The sequence below is a fragment of the Bactrocera dorsalis genome, chromosome 1 (assembly GCF_023373825.1).
Source record: "Bactrocera dorsalis isolate Fly_Bdor chromosome 1, ASM2337382v1, whole genome shotgun sequence".
NCBI classification, from domain to species: Eukaryota; Metazoa; Arthropoda; class Insecta; order Diptera; family Tephritidae; genus Bactrocera; species Bactrocera dorsalis.
In genome coordinates this window covers 71315763-71340740 of record NC_064303.1, presented here as the reverse complement: position 1 = coordinate 71340740, position 24978 = coordinate 71315763, and the positions used below count along the sequence as shown (strand labels likewise).

General features: G+C 39.2%; 1 protein-coding gene and 1 pseudogene across 10 annotated transcripts in view; one reads left to right on the top strand and one right to left on the bottom strand.

Annotated features, from left to right (window-relative positions):
- Positions 1 to 24978, top strand: part of LOC105222100 (electroneutral sodium bicarbonate exchanger 1) — a 762556-nt gene that overhangs the window by 611684 nt on the left and 125894 nt on the right. For 2 of the 10 annotated variants that reach the window (XM_049462402.1, XM_049462400.1), the window contains one exon: positions 4657 to 4765. The exons of the other annotated variants lie outside the window; for them this stretch is intronic. In XM_049462402.1, the coding sequence (XP_049318359.1) occupies positions 4657 to 4671 (15 nt within the window). In that variant the 3' untranslated portion in view covers positions 4672 to 4765. Of the gene's footprint in view, positions 1 to 4656; positions 4766 to 24978 lie in introns of those variants that run through there. 10 annotated transcript variants of the gene reach the window in all.
- On the bottom strand, positions 19945 to 21959 carry LOC125775351 (uncharacterized; annotated as a pseudogene).

Here is a 24978-nt window from a genome sequence, read left to right as displayed (position 1 = left end):
AACTATGCCTACACCGTTTCCAGTCAGTAATGACTGATGCGACCAATTTCGACCTTTGCACGCTAACTTAGATGAACATTAAATGTATTAATTTTCAAAATGCTGTTTGCGATTATTTTGCAATTACTCGAGTAATAGTCGTGTAATTAGAAAAGGTGTTTCGAAGTAATTAAATCGTAAATTGAATGAAAATAATCGATTAATTTAATCAAATGATTAATCGTTGCCATCCCTAGTCACAACATTGTGCTGTTGGTAGAAAATCCGAGCTGTGCCGATCGCCAATTGCCACTGCTTCCCTTGCCGCTGAAACAGCTTCGCATAGAAACCAGCGGAGATATGTATGTATTTGTATGAGTGGCATACATATCGACGCAGACTTTTGCAAGCCGCTTAAAAATATTTTTTACATTTCTTGACAGTTATGTGCCATAATCAAAGATACAGATGCTTGTGGTTTGTAAAACTAACAATATAATATGGCACATAAGCGTGTGCGAATATTTAAGCGAGTGGTACTTAAAACAATAATTTCTATGTATTACATAAAAATAAGCCGTGAGAAGCAGCAAGATGTAGGGAGTTAAGAGGGATGATTTTCATTTAAGCGGAGCACTACTTAACCGGGACTCACTGTACACATAACTCAGAGGAATAATGAATATTTCCTTTGATACATTTCTTGACTTGAAAATCGACAAATAAACTATGTTGTCAATTTTATTCTATACTTATATTTGCATGGTTGTCGCTTTTTCCTTCTCATACAAATATCAGAAATATCGCGAAAAGACGCTTGTTGGCAAAGGCATGCTCGGGGAGATGTAATGGTGTTTGTTTTTATAAATGAAGCAAGTTTGCCTGTTGAAAGGGCGCTTGCGTTCATAAATGAAAATATTGTTGTTAGGAGTTTTTCTACAAATTTGGGCATCGACTATTTGGCTGCAATACTGACTTGTGACGCTGCTGATGCCATTTCAAACGATTGTTGTTTTTGTAAAGCAATGTTTTGAAGTTTTTGCGGGTGACATATCTAAATGTGAACGCATATAAGTATGTATGTTGTGTATGCGTTATTTGTGAGGACTCCGATTACTCTCTCAACGGTATTTCTTGCCTTGCAGTGTTGTAAATTGAATTTGTGCTGTGGTAACCCAGCGTTTGCATCACGATAAGGGGTAAGTAAATATGGTTCCAAGCCATATCCTGAATCTCCTAGTAGCCAAGATCTATGGTCTCCGCCCATATACTTGGATGAAAGATATTGTTTGGCAGCACTTAAAGAAAATATAAAGGCGTCATGACTGGAGCCAGGGTGGCATGCATCCACAGCCGTTATACGCATTCTGTAATCGCAAATCTGTAAAATAAGTGAATTAATATCAACAACAAATTTCATATTTGTAACTCACAATCATCGCATTAACGCTGAAATAACCCTTTCTGTTAAAAAACAGATGCTCATTTTGGTGGGGCTTCGTAATTTTTATGTGTGTCCCGTCCACACAACCGATTATGCAAAAATTGTTGAAAAAATGTGCTTTCGACATTTTAATTTCTTCTTCGCTCATTTGTAGTTTAATCCATTTTGGACACAGTGCTTTTTCTAAAGCATTTAGCAACTCATGTAAGACTTTGCACACGGTACTTCTTGCAAGGGATATGTCGGTGTCTTTTCCTACCAAGCGCTGGAATCCTCCCTCTGCAAGGTACCTCAAAGTAGCAGCAAGCTTTATTTCAATCGTAATAGATGACGGATTTATGAATGGTTGGACATCACGAACAATTTCAAGAAACGTTTTGTTGCCTATTACAGGATAAGTAAAGAAATCCTGTAATAGGCAACAAAACTTTATTGGGACAAAATGCATTTCTTGTGTTCCAAACTTTGTTTTATATATACTTACACGGAATCTGGGATAACCAAGGGATTGGAATGATCCCTTAAAATTCGCCGCCGAACTTTCTCATTTTTTTCCAATTCATTTTTCGTCAATAAATATGCAGCAATGGTAAATAAGCTTATTTTGTAAAATTCTTTGAAACAAATTTTATTTGTCAATACTCAATCAGCTGTTTCGTAGTTGATTTCGAATTTAAGCCAATTCGCGCGAATTGTGGAACACTGTTACCAAATTCACGCGATTTGCAAATTCGGTGCCGAATTTAAATCGTGCGATTTCCAGAACATGCCTGATAATGAGGTTATTCTGCTTTTTGATTGGAAAATTTTTTGTATACTATATAAAAGTAGTTAGATTTTTTCTAAGTCTAATATACATATAGTATATATATAATATATAATAATATATCTTTACTGGGGAAATTGCGCCAAAAATGAAAGTTGAAGAAGAAATCGTCAACGGAATTTTAGTTCTAAATGAATTTCGTCGCGGAAAGATCGCCAATTCGATTTTATAGGATTTTTCAAAAAATTAGTAACAAAAATTTAAGAAAGTGTCGCGTTCGGGAGTGCACATCAGAATCTCTCGGGAGATTCTTTTTATTCCCTAGGTAGCAGGAGGAGTTGCAGAAGTGGGTGGAGAATTTACGGATCCCACCAACGCAGGATTTACCCACCCGCAGGCACGTAGCCAGGGGGGGGCTAGAGGGCTGAAGCCCCCCCCGAAATAAGGAAATTTTTTAAATAAATCGCAAATAAAAAAGATTTATCACTGACTGAATCTTTTGAAACTCTTATACACAACTCAGCTCAAACCTATAACAGTCGTACGCAACTACACTAGACGGTGACTGAAAACTTATCGAAAGTCATACTTAAGCGTCGTACAGATCTCCATCTTGATATGGCGAAGTTGGTTGGACAGGGATATGACGGAGCAGCAAACATGTCAGGGCATTTAAGTGGAGTGCAAACCAGGATAAGACAACTGTATCCAAAAGCACGATGTGTTCATTGCGCTAGTCACCGATTGAACCTTGCGCTTTCTGATACTATGTCATTACCTTCAATACGGAACTGCCTTGGTATTGTCAATGAAATAGAAAATTTATTTAGAAACCATTCAAATGCAAACACAACTTTCCAGGACGTTATACAGAAGCACGCACCAGAAAGCAAAAAAAGACGACTTGTTCGCCTTTGTGAAACAAGGTTTATAGAAAGGCATGAAAGCATTATAAGCTTTGTGGAGCTTTTCAAATTCATTGTACTAAGTTTGGAAATAATTTCGAGTAAGACATGGCCCATTTCGTCTAAAGCATCAGCCTTCTTAGCAGCGGTAGAGAAAAGCGATATTTTTCTTAGTCTATTCGTCTGTGAGCAATTGTTCAGCTTAACGCTGCCACTGTCTGTGCAACTCCACGAAAAATCTATGGATTTTGTATCAGCAATGAACCGAGCCAAAGAATTAATAAGAACTCTGCACCAGATAAGAGAAACAGCGGATGGTTTTTTCAACGATATTTTCCAAACAGCATCACAAATGTCTAAAGATCTTTTTGACACTTCGCGTCAAACTACTAGTGCTAATCCACCTTGCACAACCCCTGAAAGCCACTTCAGAGTTACAATATTTATTCTATGCGTTGATGCTCTGATCCAAAACATGACAGAACGTTTATTAGTGAATGAGGATATACTCTCGTCATTTCAAATTCTACTCCCAGGTTTTTCTGCAATTGATAATGCCGAAGAATTAAAAAATTTAACTATTTACTTCGAGGAGCAAATATCAATGACAGCATTAAAATCAGAGTATCGATTGTGATGTGCCAGCTTATCAACAATAGATCCAACCATAGAAGTGTTGAAATTACTGCAACATTGCGATGCAACGTATTTTAAAAATATTCACTACCTGCTTACAATTTTAGCAACTCTTCCAGTGACGACCGCTTCCGTTGAAAGAACTTTTTCAATCTTAAGGTTGGTACGCAGCTCTCAAGTAATTGCTCAAGAACAAAAATACATTATTTCTCAAGTAATGTTGACAGCTGGTTAGGCATTGTGAATGATCCACATTAGAAGAGCAAGAGAGAATAAACAAAGTAAACAAACTTTGTGCGTATGCATGTATGTATGTATGTGTATGGTAACACAAATATTTTCATTGAGATTTAAGGAATGTTGTTGATGATTGGTTGGTTTTATACAACATTTCAAAATGGAATATACTTTATAATAATGATTTCAACTAATTTAGGATGAATTTGACGATTACTTCGAATTTCCTTCAAGAAACAATTGTTGATTTGATGTTTCTTCGCAATACCAGGTTTGCCATATTCACATTTTATTGAAAAAAAGTATTAAAAATTATTTTTTGAGAGCTGCGTACTAGCACAAGTAAGCTTATCGCAGGAACGTTTCTGGACCGTTTCTTAAGCGTTTTTTTATATGAAGTTTTTACGTTTCTTGAGAGCTGCGTACTAAGCTTTAAAAAGAATAAAAACTTTACCACGCAGTGTGATGGGCAATGAGCAGCTGAGTGCACTTGCTGTTATTGCAGTGCACTGGGATATTAAAATAGATCCAGATGAAGTAATTAATGATATGGTAAACAAGAAGAAAAGAAAAATATTACTTATTTAAGTTACAACTACCAAATCATTTAAGTAATATGTATATGAATTTATATTGTTTTTTTTTTTAATAAACAGAAAATTTAAAGTTTATATATGTTTTTACTTCAGCCCCCCCCGAAATGAAAAGCTGGCTACGGGCCTGCCCACCCGCAATGCATTTGTTTGCATTAAGGTGTGAAAAAATTGAAGGCAGGAGCTGTGCCCACCCTTAATCTTGGTGAGTACTTTGCTATTTTTTCTACTTTCAGTTTTCTTTTATTATTATATTTTCAGGATCATTTCTTTTTCTTTTTCAATAGCATGTCAACTGAGCCTAGTTTTTTTAAACACAAATATTGCACTTAATCTAGATGGATTAAATTGTGTTTAAAAAAGCAGGTGAAATTAAATGACTAATTTTAATTAATAAGTCGTGAGAGATTTTTCCATTTTAAATGGACAATTTTATAATTCGACATTATTCAATACGTAATTTTTTTAAACATTTTATTTCATTTTATTAAAATTTTAAAACTGTTAAGTTTCCAATAAATAATAGAAAAAACCAATAAATTTAGCATATTTCATCTAAAAAGAATAAACTGGTCTTTAATTTGCAGTAAAAATCATTTAGGATTGAATAAGGTTGTAGCCGTGCAGCTGTCAAAATAACCGTGTCCTTAAGAACATGTGCACTGTAATATTTTACAGATGTCGTTTGAAGTTTGTTGCTCTCTTTGTGTTCAGCACATCAATTTCTGCAGACGCATAATTTTTGCAAATTTGTCTACATGTCGCTCATTTGCTGCAAAACCGGTATAAGTCAAAAAAATCGATTCGCCAGAAAACGCGTTTAAAGTTTTCAACTTACTACAACCTTACACGGTGACTCCATCATTACACCTCTTCTCAAGCGGAGCATATAAGAGGTATTCATATGAATTTTTCACTCAACATGAAGTATGATATAACGAACAATTCTGCAGCATTAACTCAAAAATCACGTTTTTTGATTTATGCCGGTCTTGCAGCAAATGAGCGATGTGTATGAAAATATGTACACTCATGTCTACATACCACATTTTTATGTATACATGTACACTCAGTGCTTCATGTCAAATCTACGTTGACACGGACAAACAAGTGCCGAAGGTCTGGTTTTGTCAAAGCGTCAATGTGTCGGCGGACCAACGCTGTTGGTAGACAACCGAACTGTGCCGAAAAAATAAGCGAACAATCCCTTGCCACTGTACAGCTTCGCCCACAAACCAGCGTAAATATGTATGTTTGTGTGTGAGCTTGCATACATATCGACGCAGATTTTTGCAAGCCGCGTAAAAATATTTTTTACATTCCTTGATTATGTGCCATAATCAAAGAAACAGATTTTTGTAGTTTGATAAAAATAAAAATGTAATATGCCACATAAGCGAGTGGTACTTAAAATAATAATTTCTATGTGTTCACATGAGCTATGAGCGTTCTGCAGCATCCCACATCGCATCACGTCACGTCACAACACCTTATCACACAACAGTTCACAGCACACACCACTACACACACACGCATCAAACACAGTACCTGACACCGCTCACTATTACAACACAACAACCACACGATCATCAACGGACGACTCGGATTAATCTAATATTCACCACCCAAACTATCAAAAGGGATAGATCCGAACGGGATCACCTCTCTTTTTCATTCCATCCGTGAAGAAAGACGGTCGACCCGCAATTATTCATTCCTAAATTCCGCAACCTCCGCATTTTCGATTTGTGACTTCCCGCAAAGTGACGTAGTGACGTATGTCCCGGATTTCGCCGCAGTGTCAGTGTGAAAACCCATACAGAAAAATCATAAAATTGTTATATTAATAAAAAAATACATACAAGTATATCCAGTTAGTGAAATAAACGAAATAAATTTTGAATACAGATTGTGCGATAGAAAGTGCTTTTTAGTTGGCATAAGTATACTATATCGAGTAAGTATACTAGTGTTACACGTTAGCAAATGGTCCTTCGAGCCTTTCCGAAAGGCACCTAAGTACAAAGGAAAAAATTTATATATGTATATATACATATATATAAAAAACACGGAAAGATCACACAAGTTGAACACACAAGAAAAAAAAAGAAAGTGGCCTGAAGTGAAGGAAAAAGATACAGAAAAGAAACAAAAATTGTACAGTGAGTGAAGAAACAACAAAAAACCTTCTAACATTAAAACGGGCGCGTTATAATCACAGATAAATTAACAAACATATAAAAATATATACAACGCAGGAGACAACGCTAGCGAACAACATAGGAGGAAGAAACCTAATCAAAAGGGACAGCGCTGGACATACATACATACACATTTATAAAAATTAACAGAGGAATAAACAGGGACGATAAGTAAAAAAAAACCAAAACCCCTGGCGGAATATAATGTGAGTCCGTTCCATATATTAATTTGATATACATATAAAAATATATAAATTTATTTATTTCGCACATATGTATATATGTATGTATGTTAAGTACAGTTTGGACGGTATTTCGGGACACCGTTAACTGTTCTTAACAGTTCGATATATGTATATATATATCTACAAAAAAATAATAATAACTGAAAAAAAGTACAGTACCCGCCTTTTGCTTAGTTTGTGTCGTTAGACACCCCGTTATATAATTTCCGAAAAAAATAAAAAAATTTCGTAAGTCGAGTATAACTTGCGATAATTCTTGCGATACCCCTTGGGCTATAAAAAAAAGCAACAAGCAGGATCGCTCAAACCCTAAACAAAAGCGGAAGATACGAAACAAAAAGAAAACCAAATATATACATACATACATAATTAAAACATACATACTTATATATTAGCACATTATTCTCTAATATTGCAAATTCTTCCATTTTAATATATTTACATATTTATATGCATACATAATCGTATGGTACATATGTACATATATACATAAGTGAACTAACTTTATCTACATCAAGCTATAACATACAATAATATAATATTAACTACCTGTTTGGATGTTCAATTCGTGTATCGAAACACACTACCAAAAAACAATTTACAAAAGACAAGTACTCGTTGCTTGCAAATTTCCAGCGATACCCCTTGGGCTATAAAGCAACAAGCTGGATCGCTTATAACATTCAAGCAAAGTTAGGTAATAATAAAAAAAACTAATAAAGAAATAAGGAAATAAAAAGAGAGAAAAAAGGCATTACATTTATGTATGTACCAATGTGTTCAGCTTCCGCGTGACATATCCCTGTAGTTCGGTACCATCGGGGAAGAGCTAACGATATGACTAATTCCTAATCATTAGAACCAGTTCCAGCCCGATTACTCGCAATGTTATTTGACTAACGATTTTTACATTGCAATGTCCTACGAGAGTAATCGAGCGGTGCGACGCTGCATTACCAGTCATTGGTGAAATGACAAGTTCCAAAATCGTTAGTGAATCGCTAATACAGAATCGCTAGCGTTCTCATTAATTCAAAATGGCTAGTGATTTGACTAATTCAAAATCGTTACCGATTTCATTAATTCTAACTCGCTAGCCATTCTACTGGTTCAATTTTACGAATATAAAAGAAATTTTTATGAAATTCAAAGCAATAGATTTATTAAATTCAATTATACATATGTATTTTTTAATTTATTTTCTTTCTTAGTAGTTTTAAAATATATACTATCTTACATTATATTGTTATTTATTAATCATTTATTTTCTTTATTTACTAAATGATTTTTTTTTATTACTCGTTTTTTTGACGCTGAAGGCCTTGGCGCAGTTGATTCTCTGGCGATCCAGCGTCTATCCTGGTAGGAATGGACTCTAAAATAATTAAAATATATTTGTTATTAACTGTTTTAATTAAAAAGCTTGGCCTGTTCTTACCAATAAGGGCGTCGAAAAAATTTGTTAAGCTTTTGAGCGAATCCTTGCCCAACACTCCATCAATATTGTACTGCATGGCCAATTCGTCTGTTATAATATTCTTCAGGTTTGTCACCACTCCAGAACCCTGGAGAATTTGAGTCATACATTTGATCTGCAAGAAAGTAAAGGGTTGAAACGGTAAAAATAAAAAAAATCGAAATTTACTGAAACGTATTTTAAATAAGGAAATCGAAAAAAAATATTACTTACGTAGTTCTTCTTTCCGCGAACTTCTATATTTTCATTATTTCGGCCCAAATCTGTTTTGTTTTTAATTGGAAATTCTCTCATTTTCGATGAGTCGTCGGTGCGTTCTTTCAGAAGACGCTGAATGAGGACTTTCTGCTGCGCTACTTCTTCTAGGAGCACTTGGTACTGTGCAGAAATTTGGCTCATTTTTCTTTCCATCAGTTCTAGAAATAAAAAATATATATGAATGAAAAGAGGAATATACTTGTTGGCAGCTTATACTTTACCTTCGAAGAAAGCCTTTAAAGCTTCCTTATCTTCGCATTTACATGCCTTTTCTGTATATACTTGATTGTTATAAAAAATCATAACCTCACTTTTTCCCGTGCACCTCGAATTCTTAAATTTTCCCACGCACTCACCTTCTCGATGACCACCAAATTTGGTTTTAGAAAACAATTAAAAAATGGACTTACTTCAATGTGCATACGCGTGCACTAGTGTAGGTAATTATATTGCGTGTAGATTTAGCTTATGTACAATTTTAAATACTTTGTAAAATGAGTATCGGCTGAGAATTCCGACTCAGGATGAAAAGATGGTGAAACTGGAGGATGGCACAAACGCCGTTCGAAGATGCTCGCACACGCGTAACTCTGACTCAGGATGAAAAAATGTTGAAACTGGAGGATGGCACAAACGCCGTTCAAAAATGTAATTTGTAAAATGAGTATCGGCTGAGAATTCCGACTCAGGATGAAAAGATGTTGAAACTGGAGAATGACACACACGCCGTTCAAAGATGCTCGCACACGCGTAACTCCGACTTGATATATAAAAATATTGAAAAACTGGAGGATGGCACACACGCCGTTTAAAGATGTTCGCACACGCGTAACTCCGACTGGATATATAAAAATGTTGAAAAACTGGAGGATGGCACACACGCCGTTTAAAGATGTTCGCACACGCGCAACTTTTGACTTGATGTATAAAAGGTTGAAAAAATCGGAGGATGATGAAACCGCTGTTCAAAAAACGGATCGCACACGCGTACTTTTGACTGCGGAGAACGAAAGCGAAGTGAGTTGCAGTTGTCCTTTTGGTCCCCTTTTCTTTTCGTTTGGGTGTGGAATCAGCTGGTGTGTGGTGTAGAATGTAAGTTTTGCTGGTTTGTGACGTGGGTATGATGAAGGTGCGTGTCAGTGTTGTGTGTGTGTGGATGCCCGGGGGAGGATGCTCATTTGTACATCCTGGCCCCCCTAGGCGAGTATTCAGCCTAGTAGCCTCTGAAGTTGTTGCAGTAATGCAACAACGTTGCTGAGACCTGTCCTACGACGGGCCTGCGGCCTGGTATGGCGCCTCCGATGCGGGGTGGTATGGTGATGACGGCGCCAGGCGCGGGACTCCTTCGAAGGGAAGGCTTGCCTTCGCGGTTGCGGTCGCGGGAGTCGTCGGCTGGCAGTACTGCCGCGAGGGGGATGACGACGCTCAACGTCGGGTCCAGCATTGCGGTGGAACATGGTGTGATGGTGACCCATACAAACCTGGCACTGATACCCGGTGGTGCATTCGCGCGTTAGATGGGTAGGCGCCAGACAATTTAAGCAATGCCCGTGGGCCTGGGCAACCTGCTGGCGTTGCTGAGGCGTCATCCCCTTGAATATGCCGCAATGTGGCAATCGATGTCGGCGGCGACATAGCGCGCACTGAAGTGGTGCTGGTTCCGGAGCCCGTGCTTGCGTGTCACTACGCGGAGCTGTCGGAACTTCTCGGTGGGCTGCGGGAACGATGGTTGTTCGCGGCGCTGCTACAGGGGTAGCTTTAGGGCGCGGAAGCAGAAAATTCGACAGTACAGAAATTTTTTATAGGGGGCGTGGCACTGCCCACTTATGAGTTCATATGCAAATCTCTGGAACCACCCCACCGATTTCGTTCAGATTTGGTATACATATTACACAATGCCTACTTAAGAGAAATCTGGAAAATGATCGAAATCGGATAATAACCACGCCCACCTACCATATAACGGTAATTTTTGAAAACACTAAAGATCGGAAATTTTAATAACTGTTGAAGGGAAACATCTTGAGTTTGGTATTCGGTGTTGTATTGCAGCCAGAATTTCGACAATATGAAAATTTTGGCATGTCACCGCCCACTTTTGAGTGCATATGTAAATCTCTGGAACTTCTTCTTCTTCTTACAAAAAACCAACTATAAATTTTGACTGCACTGATTATGTTGAGATGATAAACTTAGATAACAATAGCATTTTGTCGGAGCCGCCCTTCACTGCAAACATACCCTATGACCATTTGCTCGAATACATAGAATTTGACAATCCTCCACTTCCGGATCCACAAATTCCTCCACATATTCAAGGAACCGAGCGCTTTGTGCAACTGCTGACTAGCGTTTCACGTCGAACTATAGAAAAAAATCGCGATGGTGTTATGGCAGTCACGGTTGCAAGTCGAAACGCAACATCTAGGATGGACAGCAAACAAGACCTTAAAACTAATTAATTCTGAACTTTAGAAGTATATTATATTTTGTTTGGCCCTTAACAGTTAAGTTTTTGCTTTATATATAGATATAAAATGATATTGTTAACTGCAATACGATTTCGCGGAAGATGAAAGCTATTAAAGTTTGAATTTTATTTATTATTATTTTAATTTTTATGGGTGGATAGGTAACATATACACACACCGACCACAGCGGCCAACGACCATACCACGCTGAATACATCGGTTCTCGTCCGATCACCGAAGCTTTTTAAAACCCGATCTAAATACTATTATTTTATAAATATCTAATTTATTTTTAAGGGTCACAACGTTTTATTTCTTAAAATTACAAAACCCATGAGCTTTTACATTTCTTGTGTATTGATGATTTAATGGCCAATTTCATAAAAAACTTTTTTAACATTAATCTAAACATCAAAATTAGACCGTTATCTATACAGCTTCTAAAGCTGTTGGAATTTCATTTCGAACAAATCCAGACATAACCACTACTGTTAGTTTTCTTAAAAGATTCAATAACATTTTTGAATGTTTTAAATTTGTGTAGAGCACTTTCTCAAAATTGCATTATATAGAGATCTTAAGATCAACTTGATATGCATCACAAAAAGAACGCTGCTGAGAAGGTGTAGCAGCACCTGTACGGTCACAGCTTGATGTTTTCGGCTCCAGTAGTTGTTACTATTTTCCATTTCATTTATTGAAAAAAAAAAAAACAAAATGAAAAGTTTCTCGTTAAAAACCGGAGGCTCCGTTTTGATTTTAGAGCCATGGTTTCTTGGGCAAATTTTTTTAGAATTCCTCGTAGTTTACGATTTTGATAACCGCTTGGTGCATTTTTTTTGCTCCATACAAATTGACCCACTCTAATTTTTTTTATTTTATTTCTTTGTTTATTGGTTGCGGTTACGTTTCGATTTTATCTGCGGTTGGCAAAAAGCACAATTTAACGAGCGGTCTAGTTAGCGTTCCCGATTGTGTACGGAGATCGACTACGCGAATATGACCGTCGGAGCCGCAGTAGAGCTTCTCTATGCGGCCAAGCCGCCATTCGGTAGGGGGGAGACAATCGTCATTGATTAAGACACAATCTCCAAGCTTAGGCGCATTTTCTGTGACTTTCCATCGGTACCTTCTGTGGAGGTCCTTTAAATAATCATCTTTCCATCGGCGACTGAAGTCGTGATGGAGAATCTTAATTCTTTCCCAACGGTTTAATAAGGAAAGCGACTCCACGCCTGGCTCAGGTGTGGCCAGAATGGGCGCTCCTTTAAGAAAATGCCCTGGCGTGAGGGCAGTAAAAGGGAGGGATCTGAGGGATCTTGCGAGAGTGCAGCGAGAGGCCGTGAGTTAAGAACGGCTTCAATTCTAGTTAAGAGTGTCGTGAACTCTTCATAATTGAATTTATAGTTGCCAGCTAGCTTCTTGAAATGAGATTTGAAGCTTTTTACAGCTGACTCCCATAAGCCGCCTATGTGAGGGGCGCTTGGGGGGATAAACTGCCAATTGATACCTTGTGGAGCGTATTTTTGGACAATTGCCGGTGAGACTTGTTTTGTGAAGTCCACAAACTGTTTTTCGGTAGCTCTTTGAGCTCCGATAAATGTTTTACCATTATCGCTCATGATTTTTGATGGAAAGCCTCGTCGTCCGACGAAACGAGCAAAAGCCGCAAGAAAAGCCTCCGTCGTCAGATTCGTACATAGCTCAAGGTGTACTGCTTTTGTCGTGAAACAGACAAAAACAGCCACATAGCCTTCATGAGGGTAGGAGACCTTAGCATGGATGCCTTTATCATAAAAGGCCCAGCAAAATCTACACCTGTAGTGGTGAAAGGCGGAGCAAAATTGCAGCGTTCAGGTGGAAGTGCTGCCATAACCTGCGATCACATTTTCTGCTTATGCATAGTGCAGATTTTGCACATGAAAATCCACTTCTTTATTTGGGGGTATGTACAGCTCTTGGCGGACCATATGTTGCATGAGGCGATGTTCGGTATGGAGCATTAGTATGTGGATATATCTAATAAATAAAGTGGCAAACGGACACCTCTCTGGTATGATTATAGGGTGGCGTTCGTTGTACGTGAGGCTTGAATTAGCAAGCCGACCATTCGCACGAAGTAAACCCTTCGTATCTAGAAATGGATTTAGAACTAAGAGTGAGCTCCTTTTATCAATAGGCTTCGATTCTCTTAGTAATTCTATATCGCGGCTGAAGTAGCGCGTTTGGGTTGATGCGATAAGAGCGACCTTTGCTTTTTGTAAGTCTTGGTGCGTCAACTTATCGCAATGATGGGTTGCTCCTTTACCTTTAAGTTTAAGCCGCTCTAAAAACTTGAGCATATAGGCAACTACCCGGAGGGCTCGGGGGAACGATGAGAATCGTTCAAGGATGTCAGTGTCATCCAGTGTTGCATGATAAGTGTCGATTTTACGACTTTCTAGGGCAAGTATGTTGCGCATAGGCGATTGCGGCCAAGAATCGGGAGATTTTGTTAACCATCGGGGGCCATTCCACCAGAGGGTGGAGGTGGCGAGATGCAGAGGTTTGCATCCTCTTGTACCTAGATCCGCTGGATTGTCAGCACTGGCTACGTGACGCCAAGTGACTGATCCTACTAGGTCAAGTATTTTAGATGTTCGGTTAGAAATATAAGTTTTCCACGCATGTGGTGGTTTTTCTAACCAGGCTAGAACTATCTCGGAATCGGACCATAAATTATTATTATTATTATTATTTATTAGACACATTATAAAATATTATATCTAACATAGTATGGCGTACTAGCTGCAGCGGCCTTTGACGCCTATCTTATAAATAAGTTTAATATTATTACAATTGGTTGATTAATCTAAGTTGTTCTATGAATAAGTAAATTTGATTGATATTTTTTAAGTTAATATGATTTAAACAGTCTGTAGGGTTGATTTGATTAAAGAAAATTGCTCTGATTCTCGCGAAGTTGGGACAGTGATCTAAGATATGTTCGGTTGTTAGAGTATTGCCGCAGTCGCATCTTTTCGGTGTTTTGTTGGTGATCAAATGTTCGTGTGTAAGTTTCGTGTGTCCAATTCGTAGGCGTATATAAATTGACCATTTTGATTTTGACGTGTTTGTAGGATATATGGCGCCGAGGCCATTAACATTGAATTTGGTATATCGGTGGTGGAAATTTTTCCAATCAGCTGTTGTAGATATTGGGATATATAGTGTTGGAGGTCCTTTTCGGACGATGGTGTGAAATAGATGGACGGAGACAGGGCTATTAAATTGGCTGTTTTATCTGCAAGTTCGTTTCCCATAATTCCTTGATGACTTGGCACCCAGAAGAGAACAATTTTTTTTGCAACAATTATACTCCGAATTTGAACAATTAAGTTGTTGTGACAGTTTAGATTTTTTACGGCAGAAATTGTTGATAGACTGTCAGAACATATTACGTATTTTCCTGTGTTGTTCCGTGCAAACGAGCATGCCTTTAGTATGGCTAAAGCCTTTGCGGTAAATATGGAATAATAATCAGGAAGGAGGCCTCCTGAAATTATAGTGTTGTTAATGTCGACGATGGCGAAGGCTGTTGCGATATTCGATTTTGTTGCATCGGTAAATAACCAGTTGTATGAGTTTAGTTTATAGCTTTCTTCCAAAAATAGTTTGCGGAAAACATTATTTTGAGTGTGGCTTTTCTTATGCAGATGAAGATTCAAGTTTATTGACGTGTCTTGCAATGTCCATGGTGGAAAACTGGGTTTTCTTTTTGTTAATGTAGGTAGGTGTAGGTTGAGTTGTTTATGTAGTGATGCACAGCGACGAATGGTGGATAGCACTTTATAAGAGCGCTTCGATTTGATTGCATTTGCGAAGCATTTATTTAATTGGTGGTTTGGTGTGGTGTTGAGTTTTGGAATTAATTTTGCAGTTGTTTCAAACAAGCTATCCTCTATTGAAGGTAATCCCGCTTCTGCGAGAATACATCTTGTCGGTGAAGTGGGGAAAGCGTTTAAGCTACGGCGGATAGCAGCGTGATATGGAGCTTGAATTTTTTTTATCCGTAAATTGGGAGACCGTACTCCAACTTGGAGAGAATCAAAGCTCTGGTTGTATTAATAAGAGTATTTACTGAGAATTTTGAACTAAGAAATTTAATGATATTTAACCGAGATTCTAAGCTAGTCCTTAAGGTAATACAATGTTGATTAAAGTTAAACTTATTATCAAATATTACTCCAAGAATTCTTAAATTATCTACGAGTTCTATGTTAATATCATTAGATAGTGTATTATTAACCGTACAATGATGCTTACGGCAGATATGTAATACTTAGCATTTATTAATAGATAACAAGGCACCCGACGAGCTTCCCCAGGTTTGTGTGTCCTGAAGGACGTTAGAAAAGGTATTTTTTATTTTGTTAGTATCTTTTATTTTGGTATAAATTATTGCATCGTCTGCATAGACAGATATATGCAAGTTTTTATGATGCAGTACAATTGAGTTAAGTTTGTTGAATGCTATAATGAATAGGATCACTGATAGAGGGGAACCTTGTGGGATGTCGTTAAAAAGTGGGAATGGTTTTGACAGAGTGTTGTTAACTCGTACTCTGAACGAACGGTGGGCCATAAAAGCCTTTATCGAGTTAAAGACCCTAGGTCCAACCTTCCAGAGTTTTAGCTGGTGAAGAATTGCATGTACTCCAACGCGATCGAAAGCTTTTTCGAAATCAGTCCCCAGAATAGTGACATGGTTTCGTGACGAAAGAGCATCCGACACGAAATGATGTATTTGCAAAAGAGCGTCCATCGTTCCGTTTTTCCGCTTAAATGCAGATTGATTGTGGGAGATAAGCTCGTTTTTGGTTACACACCACGTCGCGCTAGAATCTTTTCAAAAAGTTTGCTCATGCATGGTAAAAGAGATATAGGTCTGAAGCTGTTTATGTCGTGGGTGGGTTTTTGTGGTTTAGGAATGGGTATGATCACTGCTGTGGTCCACGTATGGGGGTATTTACCGTGTTGCAGTATATCATTAAAAAGTTCAATGAGCTTGTGTTTTGCATCAGTTGTCATATTTTTTATCATTGGGTAGGAGATACGGTCGAAACCTGGTGTTTTACCTTTTGTCTGACTTAGTGCGGCTTCAAATTCTGAGTAAGTAATATCGACTTCGAGATGTTTGGCCGAAGGTGCAATATTCTCTGGAAGGTAGTTTAGTGATAATATGTTAGTTTTGTTTGAAATGTTTTCCGAGGAGAAATTTTGGTCGTTTGAGTAATTAGACCATTTCTCGCCAAATACTTCAGATATATCTTTAGATGATGTGAGGAGTGTTTGGTGGACTTTTAAAAATTTAAGTGGAGATTTGGGTGTGCCAGTTAGGCTTTTTATGTCAGCCCAGATTTTTTTTGGAGAAGATATTGGAGATATCTGGGACGTGAATTTTATGAGGGCTGTTCGTTTTGCTACTTTTGCTTCTCTCTTAAACAATGCGTTTGCTTTTTTATAAGCGATAAGGTTGTTAAGTGTCATGTTGCGTTTGAAGTTTAACCAAAAAGTTTGTTTGTCTTCCCGTAGTTTATTGAGTGTGCTACTCCACCAAGCTACGTTTCTTTTATGGGGTATGCCTTTTGTGTGTGGTATTGATGTATTTGCTGCTTTGTGGATTGCTTTGGTTAATATGGCAACGCCTTGGTGGATGTTGGAATAATTGAAATTAATCGAATTATTAGATAGTTCGTTTTTAAATTTAACCCAGTTAGCAGCATCTGTTTTATATTTCAGTGTAAGTGTGATTTTTTCGGATTTATATTGTGTACTAATGTTAACGACGATTGGATAGTGATCACTGCCGTGGAGAAATTTATCGATTGCCCAATGGCATCTATTATAAATTAACGGTGAGACCATGGTTAGATCAACATTTGTAAATGTCATATGTGTTGAAAAGTGGGTTGCCGAGCCATCGTTAAGAAGAGTGAGGTTGGCTTTCTCTAAAAGGTTTTCTATTTTTTTACCACGAGAGTTGGTTGAGGAAGATCCCCATAGTGTACTCCATGCGTTGAAGTCGCCATTAAGAATTAAAGGTGTTTTAAAATGAATTAAGGGATTCAATAGGTCATTTACTGAAAAGTTTTGACAGCGAGGAATGTATGTGTTTATTATTGTTATTTTTGTATGTAAGTCTAGTTGAAGAGCGTCAGATAAAATGTTTGAGTTTAGCGGTATGTGTTTGTGTGGAATTTGTCGCTTTACTAAGAAACCAATTCCTTGTTTATTTGTTGAATTAACATTTAGATTTTTAAAATAACCAATATATGGTTTTGGGATGATAATATTATTAGTGTTGTATGGAAAGTGTGTTTCCTGAATACTAATAACATCTGGGTTTTTTTCTTTAATTAGTAAAATAAGTTCTTGATAGTTGTTAATGTATCCTTTTATATTCCATTGCAATATTTTAATAGTCATTGAATAGAGGGAAGAGAAATTGAAACAGATGTGGTACGTAATAGCGAATAGAAAATCGGAGAGACTTGACTAAGAGTTAAGTTCTCTCATTGATTTGTTCAATTCCTTTGTGTATATTTCGTGAGAATTTCCACGGCTGGTGGAAGGCAGGTAATTTGCCGAAAGAATGTTTGGAATGTAAGTTGTTTTTTTAATTTCGTTGTTTTCGGATGGAGTCATATGTAGAAGTTCACGCAAGTGAGGAAAGTTCTCTGATCGCCATTCACTTGGGAGTGGCCAGAAACGATTCTTTTACATATGACTCAAGCAGCTCACGACTTCCGGTCTTTGACCAAGTATCCTCTGGGTAGCCTAAGAACATCCGTTTGAAGGCGAGCTAAAGTGAGAAGGCGAAATATCCCCTACTTAGGGTTGTGCGCTGGGTTTGGGTTGGGGAAAGGAGCGCAAGTTTGGTGTTGGATTCGTGGTGGGAGAGAGACTCCGTCGCCGAGTACTATCATTCACTCCGGAGAATGAATGAATCCGCATCAAAGCGAGGTTCTTCAACATATCGCTGATTTGCGCCTACGCCCCGATGGAAGAGAAGGACGATGTGACCAAAGATGCTTTTTATGAGTGCTTGGAGCGCACTTATGAGAGATGCCCCCGCCACGATGTCAAAATCGTGCTTGGCGACTTCAACGCCAGGGTGGGCAAAGAAGGTATCTTTGGCACTACGGTCGGTAAATTCAGCCTCCACGAGGAAACATCCCCAAATGGGTTGAGGTTGATCGACTTCGCCGGGACCCGAAATATGGTTATCTGTAGTACTAGATTCCAGCATAAGAAGATACATCAAGCTACCTGGCTGTCTCCGGATCGAAAAACCACCAACCAGATCGATCATGTTGTGATAGACGGAAGACACGTCTCCAGTGTTTTAGATGTGCGTGCGCTCCGAGGTCCTAACATCGACTCGGACCACTATCTTGTTGCAGCCAAGATTCGCACCCGCCTCTGTGCAGCAAAAAACGCACGCCAACAAACACAAGAAAGGTTCGACGTCGAGAAGCTGCAATCAAAACAGACAGCCGAATGATTTTCTACTCGGCTTGCACTCCTGATCTCTGAGAGCACTTGTCAACAACTCGGTATAAGGGAACTGTGGGACGGCATTTCAAACTCCTTGCGTACAGCTGCAACCGAAACCATTGGTTTTCGGAAAGTGCAAAAGAACAGCTGGTACGACGAGGAGTGCCGTGTCGCAGCGGAGAGAAAACAGGCTGTCTACCTCGCAACGTTACGATCGGCCACAACACGTGCGGGATGGGATAGATACCGAGAGTTGAAGAGAGAAGCGAGACGCATTTGCAGACAGAAGAAGAAAGAGGCCGAAATGCGTGAGTACGAACAGCTTGATACGCTGGCCGACAGGGGTAATGCTCGAAAATTCTACGAAAAAATGCGGCGACTTACAGAAGGTTTCAAGACCGGAGCATACTCCTGTAGAACCCCCCAAGGTGATCTAGCCACCAATGCCCAGAGCATACTTAGATTATGGAGGGAACACTTCTCCAGCCTGCTGAATGGCAGTGAACACATAACACCAGGAGAAGGCAAACCCGATTCCCCAATCGATGACGATGGAGCAGACGTTCCATTGCCCGGCCATGACGAAGTTCGAATAGCAGTTGCCCGCCTGAAAAACAACAAAGCGGCAGGGGCCGACGGATTGCCGGCCCAGCTATTCAAACACGGCGGTGAAGAACTGATAAGGAGCATGCATCAGCTTCTTTGCAAAATATGGTCGGATGAGAGCATGCCCAACGATTGGAATTTAAGTGTGCTATGCCCAATCCATAAAAAAGGAGACCCCACAATCTGCGCCAACTACCGTGGGATTAGCCTCCTTAACATCGCGTACAAGGTTCTATCGAGCGTATTATGTGAAAGATTGAAGCCCACCGTCAACAAACTGATTGGACCTTATCAGTGTGGCTTCAGACCTGGCAAATCAACAACCGACCAGATATTCACCATGCGCCAAATCTTGGAAAAGACCCGTGAAAGGAGAATCGACACTCACCACCTATTCGTCGATTTCAAAGCTGCTTTCGACAGCACGAAAAGGAGCTGCCTTTATGCCGCGATGTCTGAATTTGGTATCCCCGCAAAACTAGTACGGCTGTGTAAACTACGTTGAGTAACACGAAAAGCTCCGTCAGGATCGGGAAGGACCTCTCCGAGCCGTTCGATACCAAACGAGGTTTCAGACAAGGCGACTCCCTATCGTGCGACTTTTTCAATCTGCTGCTGGAGAAAATGATTAGAGCTGCAGTACTGAATCGAGCAGGTACAATCTTTGATAAGAGTGTACAGCTGCTGGCGTATGCCGATGATATTGATATCATCGGTCTTAACACCCGCGCCGTTAGTTCTGCTTTCTCCAGACTGAACAAGGAAGCAACGCAAATGGGTCTGGCAGTGAACGAGGGCAAGACGAAATATCTCCTGTCATCAAACAAACAGTCGTCGCACTCGCGACTTGGCACTCACGTCACTGTTGACAGTCATAACTTTGAAGTTATAGATAATTTCGTCTATTTAGGAACCAGCATTAACACCACCAACAATGTCAGCCTAGAAATCCAACGCAGGATTACTCTTGCCAACAGGTGCTACTTCGGACTGAGTAGGCAATTGAAAAGTAAAGTCCTCTCTCGACGAACAAAAACCAAACTCTATAAGTCGCTCATAATTCCCGTCCTGCTATATGGTGCAGAGGCTTGGACGATGACAACAACCGATGAGTCGACGTTGCGAGTTTTCGAGAGAAAAGTTCTGCGGAAGATTTATGGTCCTTTGCGCGTTGGCCACGGCGAATACCGCATCCGATGGAACGATGAGCTGTACAAGATATACGACGACATCGACATAGTTCAGCGAATTAAAAGACAGCGGCTACGCTGGCTAGGTCATGTTGTCCGGATGGATGAAAACACTCCAGCTCTGAAAGTATTTGACGCAGTACCCGCCGCGGGAAGCAGAGGAAGAGGAAGATCTCCACTCCGGTGGAAGGACCAAGTGGAGAAGGACCTGGCTTCGCTTGGAATATCCAATTGGCGCCACGTAGCGAAGAGAAGAAACGACTGGCGCGCTGTTGTTGACTCGGCTATAATCGCGTAAGCGGTGTCTACGCCAGTAAAGAAGAAGAAGTTTTCGTTTTCGTTTTTATTTTCATTTTCATTTGTTGGGTTATTGGGAGTGAAGGAGGGGATTAAGGATAGAGTGGGAGCATTTGTTGGTTTTTTGTTTGGTTGATCTGTAATTTTTTTTGTGCTGTTTTTGTTTGTGATGTCTTTGCTGGTTTGCATTTGGGTTTCGTTGACGGAGGTAAAAGAGGAGGCGGTTACTGAAGAGTAACTGAAGGAATTAGTAATGGGAGTTTGTTGCTTGTACAAAATTTTAGCTTCGCGCATGGTGCATTTGTTTCTTGTTTTTATTTTTAATACTTCTTTTTGCTCTTGATATTTTTTACACGTGGGTGATGAAGCCGAGTGTTCCTCCCACAGTTTGCACGTTGTGATCGCGAACAGTTATTTGGAGAATGAGGTGGAAAATTACAATTAACGCATATAGTTTGATTCTTACAGTGTTTCACCGTATGCCCTAACAATTGGCAATTTTTACAACGCATTGGATTTGGGATGTATTCTCGTACCTTCACAGTTTTCCAAGAAATAGAAAGTTTGCTGGGGAGTGTGTATAGGTCAAATGTTATAAGAACAACACCGGTGGGTTTTGGTGTACCATCTATGATTCTGTTGAATTTGTAAACTGAGGTAACGTGTTGTGCTTTAAGTTCACTGACAATCTCTTCCTCTGGTATGTTATTGAGGAAAGGCGCGTAAACTGTGCCTTTGATGTTATTTAGGGATTCATGTAGTTTACACGTGATATCGCAGATTCCAGGTAACTGTTTGGTTTTCAAGAATTTATCAGCCACCTCTTTGCTTTCGACAAGCATGAGGAGACTTCCATCGCGTAGTGTAGCTATGGAGATTATTTCCTTACTAATGAGTTGAATTGCTCTATGGACGACAAAGCATGAGTACTCTGTTATGGGTTTTACTGTATTTTTGGCGGCAAGTGTTATGTATTTTGGGTTTTGTGTTTGCACGATAGGAAGATCTGGGAATTCAATGGGAGTTTTTTGATAATGTCTTTTTTTCTTGTTTTTTGGGCTTTCACTTAACAGAGAAAACATGTTTTCTCTTCGGTCGGGTGGCCCCGGGGCCATGATTTTTTAATATTTCTGTTTTTGTTTATTTGAGAATAGCACACTTATAGCGAGCGAAAATTGAGTTAAGCAAGAACGTGAGAAACGATTGAGCAAGCGAATTTATCACCGATGACGTCTGTTCACGCAGAGTATTAGTCGAAGACTGCGGACCATAAATATAATCTGTATTTCGCCATTTTTAAGTGGGTCTGCACCGTTGAAGCTAGCTTTGCTAGTAGCAGAGCGCCACAGAGTTCAAGTCGTGGGAGACTTAGCGTTTTTAGAGGCGCAACTTTTGCTTTTGCCGCTAATAAGTGGCTTGTAGTTGCGACATCGGTTTGTGTACGTACATATAAAGTGGCACGTTGTATTCGGGGGAATAGTTTACCCACTGTGGAATTTGTATCTTTGAGATGTCGTTCAAATTATTAGCGAACTGGGACCATTTTTCTAAGCGAAGAGGTTTCACTTCTTCGTCCCAGTCGGTTCCGTCTAGCCATAATTCTTGGATCAAGATTTTCGCTTGTATCATAATTGGCGAAAGCCATCCTGCGGGGTCAAAAAGTTTTGCCACCGAGGAGAGAATTTGGCGTTTTGTAATGGCGGATAATGCGGATATGGACTCAGTCGTGTATGAAAACTGGTCCGATATCGCATTCCATTGGATGCCTAGTGTTTTTGTTGTACTTTCCTTTTCAAATATAAGGAAATTAGTATCCAACAAATGGTCTTTAGGAATATTTTTTAAAATATTTGGGTGATTGGCAGTAATCTTTTTTAAAGGAAACCCTGCGGTGTTTAGGGCATTTATTACCTGTGATAAGGTCTCGTATGCTTGTGGAAGACTGTGGCTTCCAGACAGGATATCGTCTACATACGTTTGCGTTTTTAAGACTTGTGTTGCCAGTGGAAATTCTGGCTTTGTGTCTTCTGCCAGTTCGTGTAGTGTACGAATGGCTAGATAAGGGGCACAGTTTACACCAAAGGTAACTGTTTTCAATTTAAAGTCGCGCAGTGGACTATTGGCAGATTTTCGGAAAATAATCCGCTGAAAATCTTGATCATCTTTATGAACCAGTATTTGTCGATACATCTTTTCGACATCCCCATTGAATACGTATTTGTATATACGCCAGTTCAATATGAGGAGCATTAAATCTGGTTGGAGTGTGGGTCCCGTAAATAGAATATCATTTAGGGAATTACCTGAGCTCGTGGATCGTGATGCGTTGAAGACCACTCGAACTTTTGTTGTTTTCTTCTCAGGCTTTACTACTGCATGATGTGGCAAGTAGAAAGAGTAATATTTGCCTCTTATGATTTTTTCACATGGGCTTATTTCCTCCATGTGATCTAAATGAAGGTATTCTTCCACGACACCATCATAAACTTGTTTAAGCTCACCTTTTCTAAGTAGATATTTTTCCATACTTAGAAACTGCTGTATTGCAGAGGTGTGAGAGTGACCTAAGGCGAGTGTGTCTGGAAATTGTTGTTTTATTGGTAGTCGTACGACATACCGACCATTGTCTGATCGAGTAGTTGTGGCTTTGTAAAAGTCTTCACAATACTTATCTTCAGGTGTTGTAATTGGAATGGGGGGGAGTTCTTCTACCTCCCAAAATTTTCTCAATTGTGAATTGAGGTACTCGTTTGAGATTTCCTCAACTTGAGTTGTCATTGCTGTGACTGGTTCCGCAACTAGTCCACTTTGGACCCATCCGAAAATGGTATTTTGCGCCAGTAGTGTTTTCGAAATTTTTCCAACACCTTCTAATATGATTTGCGGTATAAGGTCGCTGCCTATCAGGATGTCCATCTGAGCTGGCGTGTTGCAATTGGGATCTGGCAGAGTCAGGTAAGAAATTTAATCCCATTGCTTGCTATTTATTTGATAGCTTGGTAGCATGCTAGTTAGTTGCGGTAAGACAACAGCATTTGCTTCAATGCGCTTATCCGCTTTGGGGGAAATTAGGGTAATGGGGCAGATTTTACTTGAGTTTTGTACTACTCGTCCGCCCATTCCCGTAATTTCATAGTTGGCATGTTTTGTTGGCAGTTTTAGCCTATTTTGTGCCCTAGACGCTATGAACGATCGTTGCGATCCTTGGTCTATTAGGGCTCTTAGTTTGAACAGTTCTGCTCGATGTTCGATGGAGACAACTGCTGTGGGTAGTAGTACTCTACTATGATTTTCGCTGTGTAGCGTTTGAGTTTTTAGTGCCTTTGAACAACATGTTGTTTCTTGGCAATTTTCTTGAGGTTTTGTTTCGGGAGTTGCTGTTGCAACTAAACCCGTGGCTTTTTTTGAAAAAGCGCTGCTATGAGATGTGTTGGGAAAGTTATTGAGATGTAACATAGAGTGATGCCTTTTGTGGCAATATACGCAATTAAATTTGCTTTCGCAAGTATTAAGATTGTGTGAGTGGGACAAGCAGTTTGTACAGAGTCTTTTTGACCTGACAAAGTTGTTCCTTTCATTGACATTCATTTTTTTAAATTTCTCGCAAGCTTTTAACTTATGCCCTCCAGAACATAGTTCGCATGACGTGAATTTATTTTGTTCAGATGTGAACGATTGTGTTTTGAAAAAGCTTCTGTTTAAATTATTGTTGCTTCCGGCTTGGGGTTTATTGAAGCTTCGATTTAAGTCTTGTTGAACGTTTTTAGTTCTGACTACTTTTTTGTCTACCCTTTCCGCAATTTCGTATTGGGTAGTTAAGAAATCTTTCATCTGCTGCCACGTTGGGCATTTTCTTCTTGATGAGAGCGATTGCTCCCACAAAAGTAATGATTTTTCTGGTAATGCGGCGGTACAGATGTTTACCAGAATAGGATCCCAATTGTGAGTGGGAATATTTTGTGTCGATAGAATCGACAAACAATTTGAAACAGTGGATTCTAGTTTCATGAATTCTTCACTGGTTTCTCTTTGAATTTTAGGCGAGTTCATAAGTATCGTTACTTGCTTGTCAACTAATATTCTCTCATTTTCGTATCTTTGTCTTAAAGCTTCCCAAGCTAAATTAAAATTATC